This window comes from Ambystoma mexicanum, chromosome 11, assembly GCF_040938575.1.
Source record: "Ambystoma mexicanum isolate Mex_15411 chromosome 11, UKY_AmexF1_1, whole genome shotgun sequence".
NCBI classification, from domain to species: Eukaryota; Metazoa; Chordata; class Amphibia; order Caudata; family Ambystomatidae; genus Ambystoma; species Ambystoma mexicanum.
In genome coordinates, this window is record NC_090934.1 from 914,584,053 (window position 1) to 914,605,981 (window position 21,929).

The following is a 21,929-nucleotide window of genomic DNA, read 5'->3' on the forward strand; positions in this document are numbered from 1 at the left end:
TTCGCTGCCACCTTCTCACCCCCTCTTCCCCCTTCGGCTGACTCCCACCCTGACACAGCCCTCTCCACTCTTTACTCTGCTATATCTGATACTCTTGATATCCTTGCCCCTGTCATGAGAATCTGCCTGAAGCCCAAAGCCAAATGTAACTCCTGGTTTGACTCGGATCTCGTCACCCTCAAACGCAAGTGCAGGGTGGCAGAGAGGAAATGGGGTGCTTCATGTTCATCCTCTGACAAACTGGCCTGTCGCCTGCTCCAAAGGCATTACCGGCTCTCCGTTCTCACCAAAAAGAGAGCCCTTATCCAAGCCTGCATCACTGCTGCATCTAACAATTCGGCTGAACTCTTTAAAATCTGCAAGGAGCTGGCCAACCCTGCTGCAGTCTCTACCTCTCCTGTCCCCTCCCATGCCCTCTGTTCGGCACTGGCCTCTCACTTCATTTCAAAAACTCAGGACATCCTGTCCTCACTTTCCTCCCATCACCTCCCCCCCTCTATTCCCTGCCCGTCCTCTGGCCCTCCTGCAGCCACCCCTCCTCTCTCCTTCTCTGCCTTTCCCCTTTTTTCTGCTGATGAGGTTTCGAGACAAGTCCAATCTATGAAAGTCTCGTCAACACAGGTCCACCCGTGCTCCTCCAAAACTATTAAGGACCACATCGACTCCTTGGCTCCTGCCCTTGCTGACTTCTGCAATCACTCCTTCGCCTCTGGAGTTTTCCCATCCCCTCTCAAGCACTCCCTTGTGCACCCCCTTCTTAAGAAACCCTCCTCCGACACGTCCTGCCCAGCTAACTATCGCCCTATCTCTATCACTCCTTTCCTGGGCAAGCTCCTGGAGAAACCTGCCATCTCCCAGCTTAATCTCCATGCTGAATCTGTTGGTAGCCTTCATGACCATCAGTCTGGCTTCAGAGCTGCCAGAAGCACGGAAACTGCTCTCCTGAACATCCGTGAGGACCTGCTCTCGAACCTTGACTCTAACATTCCTTGTTTTCTCATTTTGCTTGATCTCTCTTCTGCCTTTGATACTGTCAACCATACCATCCTGCTCAACCGTCTCTCTGATAACCTGGGTATCTCTGGTCAGGCTCTGGCTTGGCTGACCTCTTTCCTCTCAAATCGACCCTCCCAGGTCCAACTGGAGTCTTTCCTGTCTGACATCTTTTTCTCTACCTGTGGTGTCCCCCAGGGCTCTAACCATTCTCCCTGGCTGTTCAACCAGTACCTGGCACTTCTCACCCACCGCATCGCTGCTCTCTGCCCCTACTTTCAGTGCTATGCTGATGATACCCAGCTCATTTTCAGGCTACCCTCAGCCTCCTCTTCTCCTTCCCTCATCTCTGACTGTCTTTCTGCTATCCAGGAATGGTGTGCCGCCAACGACCTCTGCCTTAACGCCAGTAAGACTGAGATTCTACTCATTGGCACACCCACTTCCTCCTTCCCTGGAGCTCTCTGGCCGGCCTCTCTTGCCCCTCTTCCTGCTCCTACCTGCAAAGCTAAAAACCTCGGGGTCATCTTCGACTCCACACTCTCCTTCTCGCCTCACATTTCTGACGTTTCTAAGAAGTCACACTACCTGCTGCACCTCCTCAGAGGTATCCTTCCTTTCCTCTCCTTCCCCCAGAAGCTCACTGTCTCCAGAGCCCTGGTTCTCTCAAAGCTGGAATACTGTAACAGCCTCTACCTAAATCTGCCTGCCTCTACTCTCCGCCCACTGCAACTCATCCAGAACAGGACTGCGAGACTTGTCCTTGGCCTCAAGCCCCGGGACCGTATCTCTCCAGAACTAAAATTGCTACACTGGCTCCCTGTGGCTGCGAGGATTAAGTTCAAAACCCTCTGCATTGTCCACAAGGCCTTCTGGGGCCTGGGGCCAAAATACCTTCAACTCTCCCTTCCTAAATATCTTCCTTCTCGTGCACTTCGCTCATCCGCCTCCAACTCCCTCAGAGTCAGCCGCTTCTCTAAGCAACGAGTTGGTGGGAGATCTCTCTCTGCTGCAGGGGCCTCCCTCTGGAACAGCCTTCCTGCCTCCCTAGAACTTGAGGAGAACCATCTCCGGTTCCGGAGGCGCCTCAAAACCCTCCTCTTTGCTTCTGCTTTCTCTCCCCCTCTCTCCTGCTAAATCACTGAAATTGTACTAAATCAGCAACTGGGCCACTCACCAATCTTGGTCCTTGGCCCAGCCACTCTCCCCTGCACTGCCTTCCCGGCAACCCCTGCACTGCGGGACTGTCTCTGTATCCCTACAGCCCCTCTTCACAGCACTTGCCTGCACTTATCTTGCACTTGCCACCAGCTGGCCCTTATTATTTATCTTGTTCGTTACTAACCGTGTACTGCACTTTCCCCTCTCCCTTTCCCCCTTGCACTTTTCCCGTCCCCTTAACCTTGCACTTGCGCGATCTGAATGACACCTGGCCTAGTAGGATCGTTTTCTGTCTCCCTTTGTTCCCCCCTCCCTGCGTCGTATCGCCTTGAAACACTTGTGTATAGGCGCGTTACAAATGCCATATCATATCATATCATATATCCAACCCTCTTGTCTCTTGCCGGTGCCGGGATCACTCTTTGTTCCTGCTGCATCTCTGTCGCAGCTATGGCCACCATGGAAAGATAGAAGGGACTACGTGTAGTTCCCTTCTCCCTAGTCCATGGCAGCTTTCTTAGTTTGTATCTCTTATTTTTCAAGTTGAGAAATGGCAAACACACCATTTCTCAACTTGGAGAAGAAAAATATTAGCATCCAAGTAGAGCATACCGGGATGCTAATAGCAATAATACCCCTCCAGGCGGGAATATTACCGGGTCTGGTAATGCCCCAGGGCTAATGTTAAGGTCCTCCCTTCACTTAGGCCTGTAACTCTGCCCCGGGGCACTAACTGACCCGATAATGCCCACGCCCATCAGGGTTAATTGCTTAATTAACATCAATCAACTCCGTTTTGCAACATACCTAGCAGACTTGTGCTGTTTCACATGTGCATCACAAAAGTCTTTGTAATGCAACAGCCAATATCCATGGGTTGCAACCTGTGCTATGTTCCGGGACTTGGCCTCAAATCATTCTGTCTTGAAGGCTCGCACTAAAGGCACATTTACTGCTGGTGTTGTGCAAGAGCATATAGTCCCTTTGCATTTTAAGTGCTGCAAATGTATCCGCAATACAGTGCAACGAATCTCTGGACCTGATTTACAAAGTGTTTCCCAATGGCTTTGCGCCATTGTAAAACGCGTTTGTAAATCAGGCCCGCTATGTCTGATTTGCACCCTCACACACTGGGCCTGATTTACAGAATTTTTAAGCGTGGTGCAAAGTGACTTTGTATTGGTGTAAAGTGACTCTGCACTGCCAACAAACACTCTGATTTACAGAACACTTTGCACTGAAAAAGTACTCTGTTGCACTGTCTATTGGGCCCATTTAGCGCAGTGCAAGGAGTACTTATTCAGTGCAAAGTGATTTACAGAACAGTGCAAAAATTCACATTTGCACTGTTCTGTAAATCAGGGTGTTTGTAAGCAGTGCAAAGTCACTTTGCACCAGTACAAAGTCACTTTGCACCATGCTAAACATTCTGTAAATCAGGCCAATTGTATTTACATGTGTCGAGAGATGTCCCACACCGGTGTTGTCCTTTGTTGATCACTGGTGTGACTTTACCCCCTTCTTTCGAGAATATGGCATGCAGCATAAAGTTTTTTTAGTTGCTGGGGACATCGAGAAATATCCCGAAATGATGACATGACAAAGGTGCTTGACAGATCCCTTAACATCCCAGCATGTACCTGGCATGCCATACAGGTGCCCTGCCAAGGCCCCGCCTTAATGGCAAATGGCAATGTATTACTTTTTTATAAATATGCATCATTGCAAAGCATGATGCTTCACGGTGCTGGCCCTGGCCCACTTAAAGCCTTGCTAACAGCCGCTGTCGGGCTCCGTGGCGGACTCCTACGACTTACCACAAACATCAGCCCTCCAGCCTGTGATGTTCACCCCATGTTTAGCACACTGCAAGGCGTAGGCTGAGAGCAGTCCACAAAGGGCGTCTTCGGGGCTGTCTGAATTGCAGACATCGTACTTGCATCTCTGTTAGGAAAAGGATTTCATTGTAAGTGCAGCTGGAAGACGCTTTGCCGACCTGCAAATAATTCTCCACATTGAGCCCAGGGCCCACTCTTCAGCCTTGCCAATGAAACACAATTGCTGGGATTTGCTGTTCCAAATAATTCCCTTAAATATTAAATAATTATTGGGACTTTACAGCCTGCATCAATAAAGTGTAGTACACATGTCCGCATAGCAGGACACATCACATGGGGAAATGACTCAGCCCCAGGCTTCTCTATTTATAAGAGCAATTTCCGCAAACGATGCTTTAGAAGGCGCCCATGTGCAGGCAGCGGTTGACATGTAAGATGAATAGTAGAGGTATGGTGACTTGCAAGGCTGTGGGGAGGGGAGTGGGGGGCGGTGAGTTGCTGGCAGAGGAATTATGTATGTTGTCCGGCTTAGAAGGTGGCAGTCCGTTTTCCAAGGACTGAGGTACATACAGCCGTGGAGAGAGGGTGATGTAACATTGGATCTTCGTGGGCTTTATTTATTTGTTTTTCTCTGGTCAAAACATAGTATAGTTTAGGTATGGCTGCTATGAAGGGCTTCTTGAAAAACGAGGAGAGGTTAAACAAAAATTAATAAAAAGAAAAAGAACTGCAAAAAAGGTAGAACTTTGCACTGTTAGTTCCTGCTTTTTTTAACCTCTGCATCTAACAACAAAACCAACATGGCTTTGTATGAATTAATTTTGCGGTTGAAATCTTCACTACTGTAAATGTAGCACTGATGATGAATGTTTGTATATGTTGTGAAATTCAAGCAAAGGATGAACCAAGCTTAGTCTAGAAGTGAGAAAGAGATTCCTCACAATAGTGATGGTGACCCTACCAGCAATGTTTACCATACCAGTGATTCCTACCCTGCCTGTGGGGGGACAATCCTCACTTTGAAAGCGCAGACTCTGTAGCCCACTATCTGTAATGTTTGCCCTTAGAAGCTCGGCCAGGCGCCTACCCATCAGCCTAACGAAGTTCCAATGGTTTTAAAAAGCACCGGCAGCACCTGCTCACGATCAGGGCAAACAGTGTGTTGCCAACCTCTAAAGCCAGCCATATCGTACTTATCTGGCCATGATATTCAGTCGTGTGTCACATATGGGTGATTCCCCAATGCTTTATTCTCGCGCGTGTTGCCAACTTCTAAAACCAGCCATATCGTACATATCTGGCCATGATATTCAGTCGTGTGTCACATATGGGTGATTCCCCAATGCTTTATTCTCGAGGGACCAGTTTCAAAAGGGAAAGATACAAGTACTAATATATAAATATAAATATAAAATATAAGTATCAGACACTGTTTTAGTTGCACTTCCTCATGCTTCACTCACTTTCAGCATCTGGTCAAACAGAAGATTTTCTTATTCCAAAATATAAATCTATTCATTATTTTTATTAAATGTTTTTTGTTATTTAGAATAACGTACATGGTTTACAACCATTATACAAAACAAATACATTGATTACAACTTCATTCGGACAGGCACCAATATTTTGTGCCTGAGGGTTACTAAGATGTGACTTTAAGACTTATGACACACCATATCACCAAAATAGTTTTGACATATTTTAAAAACAAAGATAAAATTCATAAATCCTTTTTGAAAAAAGGGAAAAACACAGCTGGTCACTCCAACCGTGATCTTGTTTACATGTATTTCGGCCCCTATGCCGCAATACATTTTCCCAAACGTTCTTGGTCTGCGTGCACGCACACCTAAATCCAACATGCGATCGCACCTCTGCATGGTTATTCCTATGCGCAAATGTCTGTATGCCTGTCTTTGGGTGGCAGCTGGATCGGGAGCTATGCGGTCAGATCCATTAATACGATTTGTTCTGCACAGTTGTGGGCGTGCGAATGCCTTTTGTGGGCTGTCCCTCGGAACACCCACAATTTGCCTCATTCTGCATGTTCTGCCCCTTACTTTGAGCTCTGCGTAGGCCCAACACACCCTCTGCGTGGAACCTCGCGCAACGCACTCGACTGCACCAGGCCTGCGCAAAAGTCCTGCAGAGTTCTTATTCTTCATGCAAAGTCGAATTCCATGAATCAACGAGGAGGGTTTTGCGTGCTGAATGATGTGCATTGCCACTATTCAGCCAGCAAATAATTTCATGAATCAGTCCCTTAGAATACAACACATCATTGTTAGTTGGGATGATGAGCCTCACAGATTTGGACACTTCCACTTTTGTGAACATACCCCGTTTAGAACACTCCCAAAGGTCCTTCCACTTGAACTAATGGCCATTCACCAGCAACCACAGACCTACCAAGTCTATCTTGGAAGGTTCAAATAAAGAGTGTTTTAACCCAATGCAAATTCTTCCATCCCAGCTCCCAACCCCCACAGCCTGTATCGAGCGTAAGTAATATTGTGGATTCCAAGCAGTTCACGTTTTTGCCATTGGTTGAAGAACATAAACAACATACCTTGAAGTAGGGGGTAGGGTCCACATGTGGCACACATGTAGCAAAGATGCTACCTGTTATCATGGGGCACCATAAGTCAGCATATTGTTCTGCAAAATAGCATATTGATGTCAGAAACGTATGCAGAACACAAAATGGTCTTCACACATAAAGTTGGCAGGACATTTTATTTTAGAACTATTCGACTAAGCAGCTGTAATATAATGCGAAGAAATTCTTATCGTTGGGTCCCACCTTCTCCTATTGATTCTCTCTCTTCCCCACAGGAAGTTCTTTTCTATTTTGGGGTGGCTCTGGTCAAAGCAATGTAAGTGGCAGCTCAGGATATAGAGTCTGTGTAAGTAACGTTCCAACAGCTTCTTTGGTAAAGCAAATGCCTGGAGTAGAAATGGCCTATGATCATGTGTGTACTTGGAAGCTCTAATTTACACTTACGTGATCCTGTATTAGAAGCACAAGGGTCTTCAAAGCTGTCCTTTGCATCACCACAGGAGCCCTGCGTCTTCCAAGAGTTGGCGAAAGCCGAAGGTGAGTTCTCCACCACACCACTGGCTGTGCGGAAGTCGTCCCCCACATTTCCATTGAAGTTGCCGCAGAGACCTGGGAAGGGATTCGAAAAATTACTGAAAGGAAGGATTCACCCGAAGTGCATGTTACCTGTTACAGCAATATCTGTATTCTGAATCTAGGGCTTGCTCATATATTGTTCTAGAATGACCTACAATGTCCTCTTGTTGAATCATTATTGAATGCTGGAATTGTTATACATCATTAACAAGTGTCCTAACAACACCCGTGTGTGGCAAATACGCAATGATTGTTTTTTTTTTACTGAACTGGGTTGCCATCTACTCAACCGTATATCCATCCTTACCTCATTCAGTTGTAATCGTTTATATAAGCAATGAACTCTTCGGAGCCTACCATCTGCCAAAATCTGTATGTGACACAAGCTTTGTCTTTGACTTCTGAGCGCCAGGTTTGGCTAGAGAATGACGCAAATGTAATGGAGCCAAGCACCAGTTGGAACATTTTTAAATCCACTGTCGGAAGGGGAGCCTATCATTCCACTGTAGGAAGGGGAGCCTATCCTATGCAATGGTTGTCCCTCTCACTCAGCTCAATGAATCAGGAAATATAGGCCGCACACGAGCCCAGTCGGTGTACACTAGGGGCCCGATTCATGGAATTTTATGCACGGTTCACAGTGACTTTGCACTGCTGAAAAATGATTTTGCACTGCCTCACACAAACCCTGATTAATGGAACTGTGCAAAGTGTATTTTTGCAGTGCAAAGTCAGTGCATAGCCATTTGTACGGTACAAAATGACTTTGCACGGACTTTGCACTGCAAATACACTTTGCACAGTTCCACGAATCAGGGTTTGTGTCAGCAGTGCAGAGTCACTATTCAGCAGTGCAAAGTCACTTTAAAATGTGCAAAAAAATTCCATGAATCGGGCCCTAGGTCATGGTTTGTGTAAGGATTATACTATTGGCAATTGTATATACAGTTGACCTGGGGGCATACTTTTTGTGGCTTGTTGGCTAAACGTAAATGAACAATGACTGCAGAGGTGGTTTCTCAAGGCTACCTCTAGGTAAATATGAGAATCTTGTCTCTGGAATAACCACAGATGAAGCCACCACCAAAGGGAAGAAATGCACATTTGGATAATGTATAACCAGTCCTATGTTTGTTATAATAAAATGATGAACAGTTGTATGTATGTTCGTCCCAGATTTCTGATGGTGACAGTGGAACTAAAAGGATAGATTAGGGTGTCAACATATAACCAACAAACCAACCAAATAGTGAGAGGTAAGAAACATGCTCAAATCAAGCCTGGAAGGTTATACAGTGTCTGCACCCTTGGAAAATGGCAGCCACCAGTCCATGGAAGTTAATGGTATATTTGTATCACAGCAGGGAATTGCTGATATAGCCTTATAGACTGAGGGGTTATTATCATAGTATAATGACCCACGCCCAAGTTATGGCTCACAACGAAAATGAGTGCCATGACTTGGCAAGTGATAATGACTCCTCCCAAGTCAATAAGGCTGTTGGCTCATAGTGCTAGTAGCAATAACGATTTTGGAACTGACTTGGTGAAGTAAAACAGGTTAGCTTAATAATTTGTAAATACTACAAAACGTGTTAGTAAATTAACTATGTTAATATGTATGTAAGTGGGCTGCCTTCAGAAGGTAAACTTCTTTGAACTGGGACCGTTTCAGCATCAGCTTGCTTTAGGGGCAATGTTAAAGTGAACTGTGTAGTAACGGAAGAATCAGGTAAGTGTGCAACTCTTTTTATTTCTTCAACCCGTACACCTTGACCATCAATCCCCTCCCAGCTCCCTGCCCCTTCAAATCCAACCGCCGCCACGAGCGTGGAACTCGGAGCCGTTCCACGCACATGGGACAAAAACAAAGGCACGCGAAAGCGCGAGCCACTTACAACACTTCTCCCCCCGTAAACCACAAAAACATGTGAGCACAAATTTCCACACAGGAAAACACAATGAGGGGAAGAACGGAAAAATAAAAAAATAAGAAAGCGATGAAGAAAGAGCCATCAGAAAGAAAAAAACAACAACATATAGTTAAGTATCTGTAAAGTCTAAGACAAAGTCCTTGTATTTTGCTGGAAACTTCTTCATTCTGTTAGGGCGGTTATTCATGTCATTGGAAACCTCCGCAGGAGAAGAAGCCTCACTTTGTTCATCCCCGGCTGGAATTAAAACAGAATTGTCTGAAACAGACACTGAAAATTCATCAGCATCCTCTGGCCCCACCTCAGCCGGGATAAGAGCAAAATTATCAGAATCACATTCGGAAGACTCATCCACCTCCCCACCAAATGGCGCAACACCTTCACACCCCGGGGAAGACACCTCAACACTTTCATGACCTACCACATTGGCCTGCTCAGACATTACCACATCACTACTGGCATCTGGAGGGCTCGGTATAGGAACCACACACTCAGCCGCACACTCGAGACCATCTCCATTTGTGGCCCCGCTCCCCTCACAACTCTGGTCCTGAGTACCCGCAAAGTTTCCCTTAACAGGCACCACCCGCCTCAAACTCCACCTGGTACCAGTACCATCCTGTAGTTTAACATAACCACGACCGACTTTGGTCACGATACACGGCTGCATAAACTTGGAACAGCCTTTAGCCACGAACCTAGGATTTTTCACGACAACAAAATCACCAACAACTTTCGTGGCTGAACCATATGTACGATGTCCGCCTTCTCTGTCACTTCCTTGACGCTCTTCCTTGATTCCTCCAGGGCACGGGCTATTTTAATCACTTTCTCCAATGGAGGGTCCTTTTCTGTCCATAACCTCTCCCTGACCTTTGAGTCACTAGTCCTCATCATGATCTGGTCACGAATGTATTCATCCGTAAGACCCGTGAATTTACAGGTAGAAATGAGGGTGCGCAGAGCCGTCACATATGAGTCGATGTTCCCGCCAGGATCCTGTGCCCTCGAGAAAAAATGATACGTCTCCAGCACAATGTTGGCTCTCTTGCCGAAGCGTGTCTCCAACTTCTTAAGAGCAGTTTCAAATGTCAAAACCACTGCCTGCCCCCCCTCTCCATCACCATCGCCAGAAGGTAAAGCCAATACGTCTTGGCCTGGAAGATGTCTGAAGATCCTCAAACCCTCCGTGCCAAGGCAATTAAGTAGGGTTGCTTCCTTGTCGTCATCAGACATCCTGGAACCCCCTGACGCTCTCAGATATACCTTTAAAGTGTCCACCCAAAGCTCCCATGCAATGGGGGGCTCTCCTGGATTGGGAAGAAAAGCTGGGGGAGGGCGAGCATTACTGTGCTGCATAGCTGATAGAAACAGAGATCCTCACAAACCGCAGATGGGAATGAAGGAGAAGTCTGCACTTGACCAGGTCAGGTTGATTGAGAGAACTTTCTTAGAACACAAGGTATCAACCTGTACAACCAGTTCAAAAAAAAAAAAACAGCAGACTCCAATGAAGGAGTTATTTCATCCAAATCACCTCTTCAGGGAGAAGGACTCGCTGAACGTGAATGCCACATATAGTTGGCGGTTGGAGAATGCCAGCCAATATAATTTCGCTTCTAGCAAATCCCCAGTCACAAGTCACTTTCCTCCTAGCTGAAGAGGATGTGGCCAACCGTGGAATTGCAGTCCCTGAGGCTTCCACACACAAGGGGTTAACATTCCTCTCCTCGCCGCCGAGGAAAGGGTAACCACACCCACCGATGCACAGGAAATCCCTGGTCTTGCTTCCTCACGGGAAGGGGGCGGAGCCCAACAAACGCGGAAAACCGTGGTCTTTGCAGGAGCCCTCCCGGGCTATTAAAATCCACCGAGCCGTGCCCCCCACCCAGGGTCCACCTCTCACCTGCGGAGGTCCGTCCTCTGCAACGCGCGAGGAGCCGTAACGCGGCAGCTGCAAACACCGCCTTGAGCCGCGCTCGACCCCGTCCGGGAGCGCGGCTTGGATTAAGATCCCTGAGTCAGCCAGGAGCCAACGGCCGTATACCCTGCCGTGAGCCGCGCTCGACCACGTCCGGGAGCGCGGCTTGGATGAAGATCCCTGAGTCAGCCAGGAGCCAGCGGCCGTATACTCCGCCGTGAGCCGCGCTCGACCTCGTCCGGGAACGCGGCTCGGAAAACCAGCTGAGGACACCAGAAGATGATGGTACACGGCTTCGTGAGGCGCGTGGGTTGGAGGTTGAAGAAATCCTCGTCGCCAGTGTAGTAACGGAAGAATCAGGTAAGTGTGCAACTCTTTTTATTTCTTCAACCCGTACACCGTGACCATCAATCAACTCCCAGCTACCTGCTCCCTGCTCCTTCAAATCCAACCGCCGCCACGAGCGTGGAACTCGGAGCCGTTCCACGCACATGGGACAAAAACAAAGGCACGCGAAAGCGCGAGCCACTTACAACAAACTGTTTGTTCTTTAAAAAACTGAAAGCATTTTCTATGTTTTAACCTTCACTTTGTTGTATTAAAGTGGGTTTCAAGGTCTTGCTTGAAGAAATCTTGCTGGGAAATAGCATTGTCATTTCCTGGATTCAGAGACATGCTTTTGGTTGTTTTCAGGTCGGATCATTGTGATTGCCAGAGAAGGGGTCCATAGTGGCTTCCATGTGCAAGCACTAAATGATGACGAAGGATAGGAGATGGAATTCAGGCTCCAAAGGGTTTTGTTCTTAGTTATGTTTTTCAAGAATCATTGCCTTTCTTCTTAGACCAGCGTGTGTGATCAAGGAGTGAGAGGACATTATCTCTGGGTCCCAAAGGGCAGGTTTCTTTGGAGAACATCTCCATTGGACCCCCAAAGGAGAGCAGCCAAATTAATTCAATCAGGATACCCCATCCCACCCTAGGGAAAAGGTACACGTGGCATGCAAGGACATTATTAATCCATCTCCCTCAAAAGGCGAGTCAGGGCATTAACAACTCAAGATCAGAATGAATGCAGTGGCCACCACACATGTTCACTTTGGGTGTAAGCACAAGCATTGTCCCAGCATCGCCCCAACTTGAATAGTAGACACAACCATTTTCAGAGCTTCCCAGATCCAAACTAATGTATGTTGATTTGGAAGAAAGAGAAAGGCTTTGCTGACGTCCCTCTTCCTGACAATGATTTCAGGACAGAAAAAATAGCATCAGCCATGGCGCCCTCGTAGTGCTGGAAAACATTTCTGGGGGTGAGAGCAGACTGAGTAAAGCTCATGTAGCAAATAAGCAGATGAAATTCAGTGTTTATAAGCCCAGACGTGTCCTACAACCCTGCTCAGAGCTCCAAGACGCCACACATGTGCAAGTCTGGATGCCCACTTCTGAAAGAGAGGTACGTATGGCTGTCGTGTCCTCCACCTTTACAATCTTTTCTCCATTATCATAATATGTGCCACCTTTTGTATCAGGGACTCTTGCACCCAAGAACTAGAGGGGCATGAGTTGGCTCGCTTCCAGCAAGGTACTATTGTCTCGCACTATTGTGCCTACCAGCGCAGATGTTCATCCATGCAGTTCCAAAGACCCTCTGTGCTAGTGAATGACCACTTTCTGGCACTGGAAATAACGCAAACGTCCCAAAAGTCCGAAATCAAAAGACTGAATGGGAGATTTGGCCGAAATGTTTGACCAAATCCCCAATCGGTGGCAAGGGTTGCGGCGGTGTCCCCCGCACCCTTATTCACTATATTGTGAGTGCGGGTTGCAGGAGTGTCCCCCACAGCCAGTCCCGTAAAAAGTAAGGGACACAGCGAGTCAGTGGCACACAGCAAAGAGTGCCATCGCAAGGTAAGTAGGGGGGTGGGAGTGGAGGCAGGGTCAAAGGCTGAAATGTTCAGGGGAAAGAAGACCGAAAGTTATTTTCGGCAAAATAACTTTAGGTCTTATTTCCCTTGAATATTTCAGCCACGGCCTTCCAACCCCGATCCGAAATCACAACCACTGCCCTCCATATGGAGTCAGACCATCTTGGGCCAATGTTTCTAGGTACCAACATATGACTTTCATGAAGATGAAACTCGACAGCTATCTGTGGTCATGCACTCCTTGTCAACTACAAGCCATTGCAATGCTCTTGTACTTAATGTTGAGCTCCGGGATGTTTTCAAAGTTCATGAGTAGGGACATTAACTTGGACTTGCTACTCAAACCTTCTGAAGACCCTCCATTTACGTCACCCCCATAATAAGTTGCATAAACACTGCAGAGTTGAGGTGGATTTGATTATTACATAGGTTGAATGTAGATGTTTTGCCTTTTCGGTGCTGAGTCAGTACTAGCTCAATCGCTCATGGCATTTTTATCTAAGAATTTTATTTGTGCGTTAGTGATATTTATCAAATTTTCTATGATTACGCAGACATTTAGAATCCCGGTTTGAGTATGATCAGTCAAAAAAAGGATGACAGCAACAGCTTAAAAATCAAGAGCAGCATTGCAGCAGTGAGGACTGTTCTGCGTATGGCTAGAAAAACACAGTCTAGTACGGCTAGAAAAAAACAGTCTTTTGCCAAGAAATGTGTGTAACAACAGGAGCGTCCATTATGTGTTTTAGATTATATCAAATAACTCTTATATGGCACATTAGTTTTGGGGATATCCTGATTTATTTGTATGAAATTACACTAGACAAATATGCACTTTCGAGAGTATACAGAAGTTTCATCACCAGTATATTTTCCGATTAGTTTTTGGGGCAAAAATGAAAAACGAATTGAGCAATATAGGGGGATCGTGTAAGGGGAAAAAAGTGGTAAGGGGAATAGGGATTATATAACAGGGAGGGGAATTGGGGGAAGCCCCCCAAACATAAAAAAATGGATGAGTTGTTTCAGTAAAAACGTTTCGGCAAAAAACTAATCGGAAAAGGAAACTGGGATGAAACAACAGCGCACCCTTTAGGGATAAGATGTTTTTCACTTCCAAGAATCGATGCTATGCAAATGTATCTTCAACATTCCAATAGCTATGTCTCGTGCATGTGTTTTGGCCGTTTCAGTACCACGTCAAGGAGGAGGATTTGTTAACTCTAACTGGATTAGGGTGTGGCCAAAATGGGCTGGCACAGCTTTTACCAGGACATGCTGGAGGAAGGGCAGTAGAGTTTTCTGGGAAAGTCTATCAAGAGGGATGCAGCTCATAGATGAGTGGCGGGCACAGACGAAGGGCAGGAGCATCACAGAGGAGAGAAGGATGCAGAATGAAATCAATGAAGACGTACATGCTAGTGGAGTGGGTGCAGCTCACAGGGCAGGGAAGTGGCTCGCAGGAATCGGCGTCTTTCATCTCAGAACATGACCCACTTGCCTATGAGAGAGAGATTACCCACCTGTTGTGTTTCCTGTGTACTGTGGGCTCACTTTCACAGCCATCTGCATGATTGGTTTGAGCTGTACCTCAACTTCCACCCCAGCAGGTGTTCTGATAAGAATATAGTAGGAAGAAGGGTTCATTATGATTAGGCCGTCTGAAATAGAAAAAAACACGAGACTGTCAGAATGTATGGAGCCCATCAAGGAGGAGTTCAGAGCTGTAAGGCTTCAAACTCTCACACAAGTGCTTCCTTAAAACAACACAATGCATTGCTGACAAATACTATATTGAATATTAACAAACATGCAACTTTGTTTTTATAACCAAACCAAATTGATTCACTAATATAAAACCAATCTGATTGAAACCCTCTCTAATTGCCCCCTTGAAGTATCGTGTATGTTCAACACTCTTAGTGATTCTCAAGGCAAATAAAGCCTTGGTCAAGCCCCAATTGTGAACTACATGGACCCTGGCTATCTCTGTTAAAATGCTGAGAGAAATTAAACTAAGGTGGGGTCACGAGGATCACAGACAGACAGCATTAATCCCAAATGGTGTAGCCAACAACTGAAGAATCATAGCTGGGGTCATATGAAACAGAGGACTGATCAGACTAATTCCAACCTTTAATGCCAACAATTGAAGAATCATAGTTGAGTTCATATGAGACAGAGGACTAAGCAGGCTAATTCCAACCCCTAAGGCCAACAATTGAAGAATCATAGATGGGGCCATGTGAAACATAGCACTAATCAGACTAATTCCAACCCTTAATGCCAACAATTGAAGAATCATAGCGGTGGTCCTATGAAACAGAGGACTAATCAGACTAATTCCAACCCTTAATGCCAACAATTGAAGAATCATAGCTGGGGTCATGTGAACCATAGCACTAATCAGACTAATTCCCAACTTGAATGCCAACAATTGAATAATCGTAGCTTGTGACAAATCAAACATAGGACTAATCGGACTAATTCCAACCTTTAATCCCAGCAATTAAAGAATCATAGCTTGTGACAAAATAAACATAGCCCTAATCAGACGAATTCCAACCTTTAATGCCAACAATGGAAAAATCATAGCTTGTGGCAAATTAAACATAGGACTAATCAGACTCATTCCAACCCGTAATGCCTACAATTTTAGAATCATAGCTGGGGTCATATGAAACATAGATCTAAGCACACTAATTCCAACCCTTAATGCCAACAAGTGAAGAATCATAGATGGGGCCATGTGAAACATAGCAGTAATCAGACTAATTCCAACCTTTAATGCCAACAATTGACAAATCATGGCTGGGATGATATGAAACACTGCGCTAATCAACCAAATTCAAGTCTTGAATGCCAACAATTGAAGAATCATAGCTGGGGTCATATGAAACATAGGACTAAACAGACTAATTCGAAACCTTAATGCCAACAATTGAAGAATCATATCAGGAAACATATTGTATGAAACATAGCACTAGTCAGACTAATTCCAACATTTAATGCCAACTATTGAATAATCATAACTGGTGACATATTAAACACAGGACTAAGCAAACTAATTCCAACCTTTAATGCCAACAATTGAAGAATCATAGCTGGGTTTGTGTGAAACATAGCACAGCATGTGCTCGTTTCTTCCACCTGTAACCTACGCTGTGATGCTGAGTTTGGGCGTACAAACAAATACAATAAATACATAAATCAGACTAATTCCAACTTTTAATGCCAACAATTGAAGAATCATAGCTGAGGTCTTGTGGAACACAGCTCTGACCAGGCTAATCCCAATTTTTGATGTCAATAACTGAACTGAAGAATTGTAGCTAAGGTCATGTGAGAAACAACACTGAACAGACTAACCCAACATTCAATGCCAACAATTGAAGAATCATATCTAGAGTCATGTGGTAATGTGAAACACTACACTGGTCAGATTAATCTCAACCTTTAATGACAGCAATTGAATAGTCATCCCTTGGGTTGTGTGAAATACAGCACTGGCCAGACTAATCCCAATCATTGTTACCAAAAAATGAAGACTCATAGCTGGGATCATGTGGAACACTGCACTGACAGAGATAATCCGATAATCCTAACTATTGATGGCAATAATAGGAGATTCAAAACTGGGGTGATGGGGGAACACAACATAGACTTGACTAATCCCTATCTTTGATAAAAATAATTGACGAATCATACCTGGATATTTTGGAACTCATCACTGACCAGGCTTATCCTAACTTTTGATGACAATAATTAAAGAATAATAGCTGGGGTTATATGGAACACAGCGCAGAGTAGATGTATCCCACCTTTTGATGCCAAACATTGAATTATCATAGCAACTGTGGTCATGGGGAACAAAGCTCTGAATAGATTAACACCTATCCTTGATTCCAACAATCACCTGGCTCCAGACTTGTCAAATGCAATCCCAGTTTGCACTCTTGACAGGCAATAGGACAGTGTCCCTGAAATATGCTACGACTACTAAATCGTGAGAAGGAATAATGAACCTCCATCTCATCTTTAATAGATAAACTTTGCAGAGTTTGGAGAAGATTATAGTGCACTGACCTTGGATCAGAGGCAGTGATGTTTTGAAGTTGTTGTAGTACACACTTCCGCAGTGGCAGACCTTGATCTTCTGCAAGGGACAACATCAACACGAATTTAGACACCACGAAACTGTATACTTAATTCTACTCTAAATTTCACTGTTCTAGTCCTTTCTCCTCTCATCATTCTTGTGTGCACCCAATATCCTTTCCTAACCCTATACTCACCTTGTTTCCCTTCTGAACTCCTTACCTATTTATTTTGTTCTCTGACCTCTCTACCCTCCTCATTGCTTCCCAGGCAAACTTGCCACCTTCTCTCTGTCCATATAAGCTGCTTGACTACTTTATATGTCTATTGGTAACTGAGCAGTTCCTAAAAGTTGTTTTGCGGTGTCACAGGTGCATAGTTCGTCAGTGCTCACAGTGCAGCCATACGTGTATTGTTCAGGACTTGCGATGGGATCAGTAAGTGACTGTCCTGCACAGGGATGGTAGAGGTAGCAGAAGGTGTATTGATCAGCACCAGCTCAGCTACCAGTAAATACAGCACCCTTGTCTGGCAGGGTTAATAATCAGTACCCTGCACAATAATGGCACTGTTAGTAATGGGCATAATGCACAAGAATGATAGAGGTAGCTGTGTCTGTATGTTTTAGAATAGGGTATGTTAGCATCTGGAATACTGTGGTGCTGCCTGGCAGTGCAACAGTGGATATACTGTTAAGGAACTTCATTGTAAGCAGTGCATATAAAGTCGAGGCAAGTTGGTGTATTGTTCTGTGCATCCTTTGTTAGCAATGAGCATGCAATGCAGGATTGGCACTGTTAGTATTGTATAAACTATTTGGTATTGTCAGTAAACACATTGTGCAGAACACTAGGCATAAGCAGTGGGTAATCAGTTTAATGCGGCCCGTTTTAGCAGTGGGTATATTGCTCAATGTGGGTAGGGCGACCCGAGCAGTGACAATGTGCAGAATGTTCAGGGGTAGCACTGTCAGCTATGCCTATACAGCTTTGGGAAGAAAGTGTTCACATTGGATAGACATTTCAGGGATTGCAATGTCAGCAAAGTGTATTTTGATCAGTCTAGCCCACTTTCGCTGAATTAATTTTTGTCAAATGCTTTTTCACCAATTTTGTTTGCACTTTTTTCAGCGTCAAAATTCATATGGTAAGGGCCGGCCAAAGTATTGCCAGCGCCTGGGGCGAGTCAACAAAATTTGGCACCCACACTCCCCTCCTCCCCTGTTCTCCTTGGTGTGGGGCGCCAAATTACATAGAGCGCCGCTGCAAAACCAGAAGCGGCGCTCTATTTAATTAAATGATTAACTCCCTGCTCTGTGCTGAACAGGGGAGTTAATCACCTAACTAGGGCTGCGGCTATAAAACCAGCATGGGGCTGCCTTTCAAAGGCTATGCCATGCTAGTTTAACTGCAGCACTCTTTTCTGATAAAAATGCATCCCTCTCTCGTCGAGAGCAGGGCGCATTTCAATTCAATAGGGCACCTACCACACCTTTACCCACTGTGCCAGCTCAGGAGAGCCCTTGAAAGACGTCCCCGAGCTGGCGCGGTGGGGGGACTAATGGCAGGGCACCCTGGGCCGTCGCCCAGGTGGCCCTGCCCCAAGGCCGGCCCTGCCCCTACAGTCCCATTGTTGATACTTCGCGAAACTGTTCTTTAATGCTGCAGTGCTCTTTCCATTCAGAAATGACCGCTATCCACTTACCACATTTCCGTAGTTTACATAGACTGTTTTCAGGCAGGTTTTGGTGGACTTCCCGCCGCAAACAACCTGATCTCCAAGGACTACAAAACCGTCTGCGTTGTCCTAAGAGGAGAGAAAATTCAGATGCGAAGACGTTGCTGCTGGACACCACACATCAACTAGGCAAGACATTTGAGAACACCAGGACCATTTTAAGAGCGGCCGGGACTACGGATCGTATACTGTCGTACAGCCAAGTACCCAGGTAGCATATGTGTGGAAGTGCAAAGTAATTATTGCTGTGCTTGCAGTGGGGTGATGAATTGAAGGTGTTTGACGTGAGCAGTGGTGGTGGTTGACTTCTGCGAAGATCATTATTCCATGGGAAACTTTTCATTTCCAAGGTCTGGAAGGCTATTTGCAAATAACACTAATAGCAATGTCGGTTTTGGTGTGGTGGTGCTTACACAGAATCTTTAGTTTAATAGTGAGTTAAGTGACTTGACAAAACGTGCAAGCGAATCAGATGTTCCTCTAGTTTGTAGTATTTGAATAAGAAGGGTGTACCGTTTATGTTAAGTATTTAATGTGTAAACTTATTGAACTGGAACCGTTTTTAAAATGAGCATGCATTAGGGGTAACGTAAAAGGTAAGGGTTCCTGTCTAGGAAACCTAATGTATTGTGTCCATGTTTTGAGATACATTTTGGGGCATTTCATTGGATGTTGGCCCTCATATGGAACTGCAAACTGCAGTGAGGGCGAGATGAAGTCATGTCAGACATGTCCTCCTGGAGCACAGGCTCTGTGTTCTGTTGAGGAGCAGCATTGGTGACAACATGCTACCGTGCTTCCTCGTGTGGAAAATGGCTGTGCAGGCAACAGGTACCTTGTATTTTTGTGTGCTACTTGTACTGCTGATTAATTCTGAAGAACGAGGGAATGAAGAAACATGCTTTTGGTTGTTTTCTTGTCTGCTTCTGGTGCCCGAATGCTTGAAATGCAGTACTTTCCAGTAGATAGTGACTGCATTCTGAGCATTCCGATGAACTGAAAGGAGGTTAATAACGACCTCCAGCGGATAATAGTATTAAGTGAAGAAGAAGGCAAGCACTTTGAACGGAAACACTGCTCATGCGCGCAGAAGCAGTGAGTGGAACATTTCCTTTGAAGGGTGTTGTACAAAATGTCAGTGACAATGGTTCTTGCCTGTTTGTTTACCATATGTGTTATCGTCCAGGCGGGGTTTGCCTGCATTGGCTGCGTGCATTCATCACCCCGCTGTGGGCACAGGTTATCTTAAATGAGGCGATACCAATCAACGAGTGCCAGAAGAGGGCGCTAGAGGACACGGCAATTCGGTCGTGCATATTCCAGAGGCTGTACAAGTGGCTGCTATTAAGGAATGGTGTTTCAAATATGGGGCCTTGTAAATCGACAGTAGGTAAATACATATGAGTGCTGGGCAACGGAAGGGGGAGCAGATCAGGTAGCCAAGGGCAATTCCTATTGTTGTCCAAAGCATTAAGGGCCTGATTCATGGAATGTTTCCCCGGTTCAAAGTGAGTTTGCACTGTGGAAAAGTGCCTTTGCACTGCCGACACCAACCATGATTCACGGAACCGTGCATAGTCATTTTTGCAGTAAATTTTGCAGTACACCTGGCACAGTTCCATGAATGGTGTGCAGTGCAAAGTCACTTTCCAGCAGTGCAAATTCACTTTGAACTGGGCAAATATTCCATGAATGGGGCCCTTTGTGGTTAAGGACCTGAGTCATGGAACTTTTAGCACAGTGCATAGTGACTTTGCACTGCCAAAAAACACCCTGATTTAGAGAGTGGTGTAAAGTGTATTTTTGCAGTGTAAAGTGATTGCATTGACTTTACACAGACTTTGCACTGGTGCATAGTCACTTTGCACTGCAAAAATACACGTTGCACTACTCTGTGAATCAGGGTGTTTATTGCCAGTGCAAAGTCACTTTGCACCACACTACAAATTCCATGAATCTCGCCCTTAGTGACAAAGGCACTGCTCCTTGCTGTTGATTTATACTGTGCCCAGAATTGTTCACAAAACAATGTGTCTCATTTGTTAAGGTTCTTTTAAGATGGTCTTCGTGTGGCAGCATGGATGTCTGTGCAACTTTCTAAACGCATTGCCTGAAGAAATGGTGCCCGCACCCAAACTCACCTTTGCAAGGACATAAAGGCAGTTTCCATGGTAGGTGTAATCGACCCCATCATACGTGGTGATGTGAGAGCCGCCCTCGAAAGTGCATTCCCCGACACAGGGTAGTGCCGCACACTTCCACTGACCATTAACACAGGTGCTGTAGGGATAAGATACTAACTTCAGTAGCATTACATTGCATTTCTCCAAAGGGCGTTGGCAGGGGAGGCATGTGGCCATCCTTAGTTGTCAGAAGGTTAGGCAGATTCAGGGTTGAGAGAGAGATGGAATGAAAAAGTGAGCAGGAAAGGGATATTGAAATGGAGAAGAGCGTGCTGGCTTAAAATCCACCAAGGTCTGCTCCATGGACCAATCGAAAGTCGAGAGCGCTTGGAGGGAAAACTAATTGGGGTAGTCCTGAAGGAGAAAGAGTCCAAGTCGGCCTGATTAATTAGGGAGTGATCAAATGGAGAGCCATGGATGGAGTGGGCGGCAGCATTGAGGGAGCAGGCGAGCAAGATGAGGTGCAGTGAGTTGCCATCACTGTGCGCAGACTGATTGTGCAAGGGAACCAGAGAATAAGAATAAGCGAAACCAAGTTGGAGTCTGTCCGCCTTTATCATGATATGATATATGATATTTCATTCATAGCGCGCCCATACACAAGTCTTTCAATGCGTGACGAGGCGGGGGGGGGGGGGGTAAGACAACTATCTTACTAGGCTCAGTGACATTGAGATCGCACAAGTGCAGGGGAGAGGAAAGGGGAAAAGTGCAGAGGGAAGGAGAGGAGGAGCAAGTGCAGGACATAGGATCTAAACATCAACAAACAAGAAGTGTGGCCAACAGGTGGCAGTGCAAGGTTAAGTGCTGAACAGCAAGTGATAGTGCAGGTATATCATATAAAGCAGATATATGGTTTATGATATAGGTGTATATATTATTTTAAAAATTCCATTAAATATGCACGTACATGCCCAGTGAGTGCACCAACTACCCCCTTTCCACCAACTACTGCCACATAATAAATCCCCCAACAAATCAGTTGTCTAAGTTGTTTCTTAAGTGC

General features: G+C 45.5%; 1 protein-coding gene across 10 annotated transcripts in view; it reads right to left on the reverse strand.

Annotated features, from left to right (window-relative positions):
- LOC138503909 (mucin-5B-like) overlaps positions 1-21,929 on the reverse strand; it is a 193,076-nt gene that overhangs the window by 142,640 nt on the left and 28,507 nt on the right. For all 10 annotated transcript variants that reach the window (XM_069624005.1, XM_069624006.1, XM_069624004.1 and 7 more), the window contains exons 9-15: positions 20,882-21,020; positions 18,708-18,809; positions 16,992-17,061; positions 14,429-14,566; positions 6,997-7,161; positions 6,562-6,650; positions 3,972-4,098 (exon numbers count right to left, since the gene is read on the reverse strand). In XM_069624005.1, the coding sequence (XP_069480106.1) occupies positions 3,972-4,098; positions 6,562-6,650; positions 6,997-7,161; positions 14,429-14,566; positions 16,992-17,061; positions 18,708-18,809; positions 20,882-21,020 (830 nt within the window). The remainder of the gene's footprint in view (positions 1-3,971; positions 4,099-6,561; positions 6,651-6,996; positions 7,162-14,428; positions 14,567-16,991; positions 17,062-18,707; positions 18,810-20,881; positions 21,021-21,929) is intronic.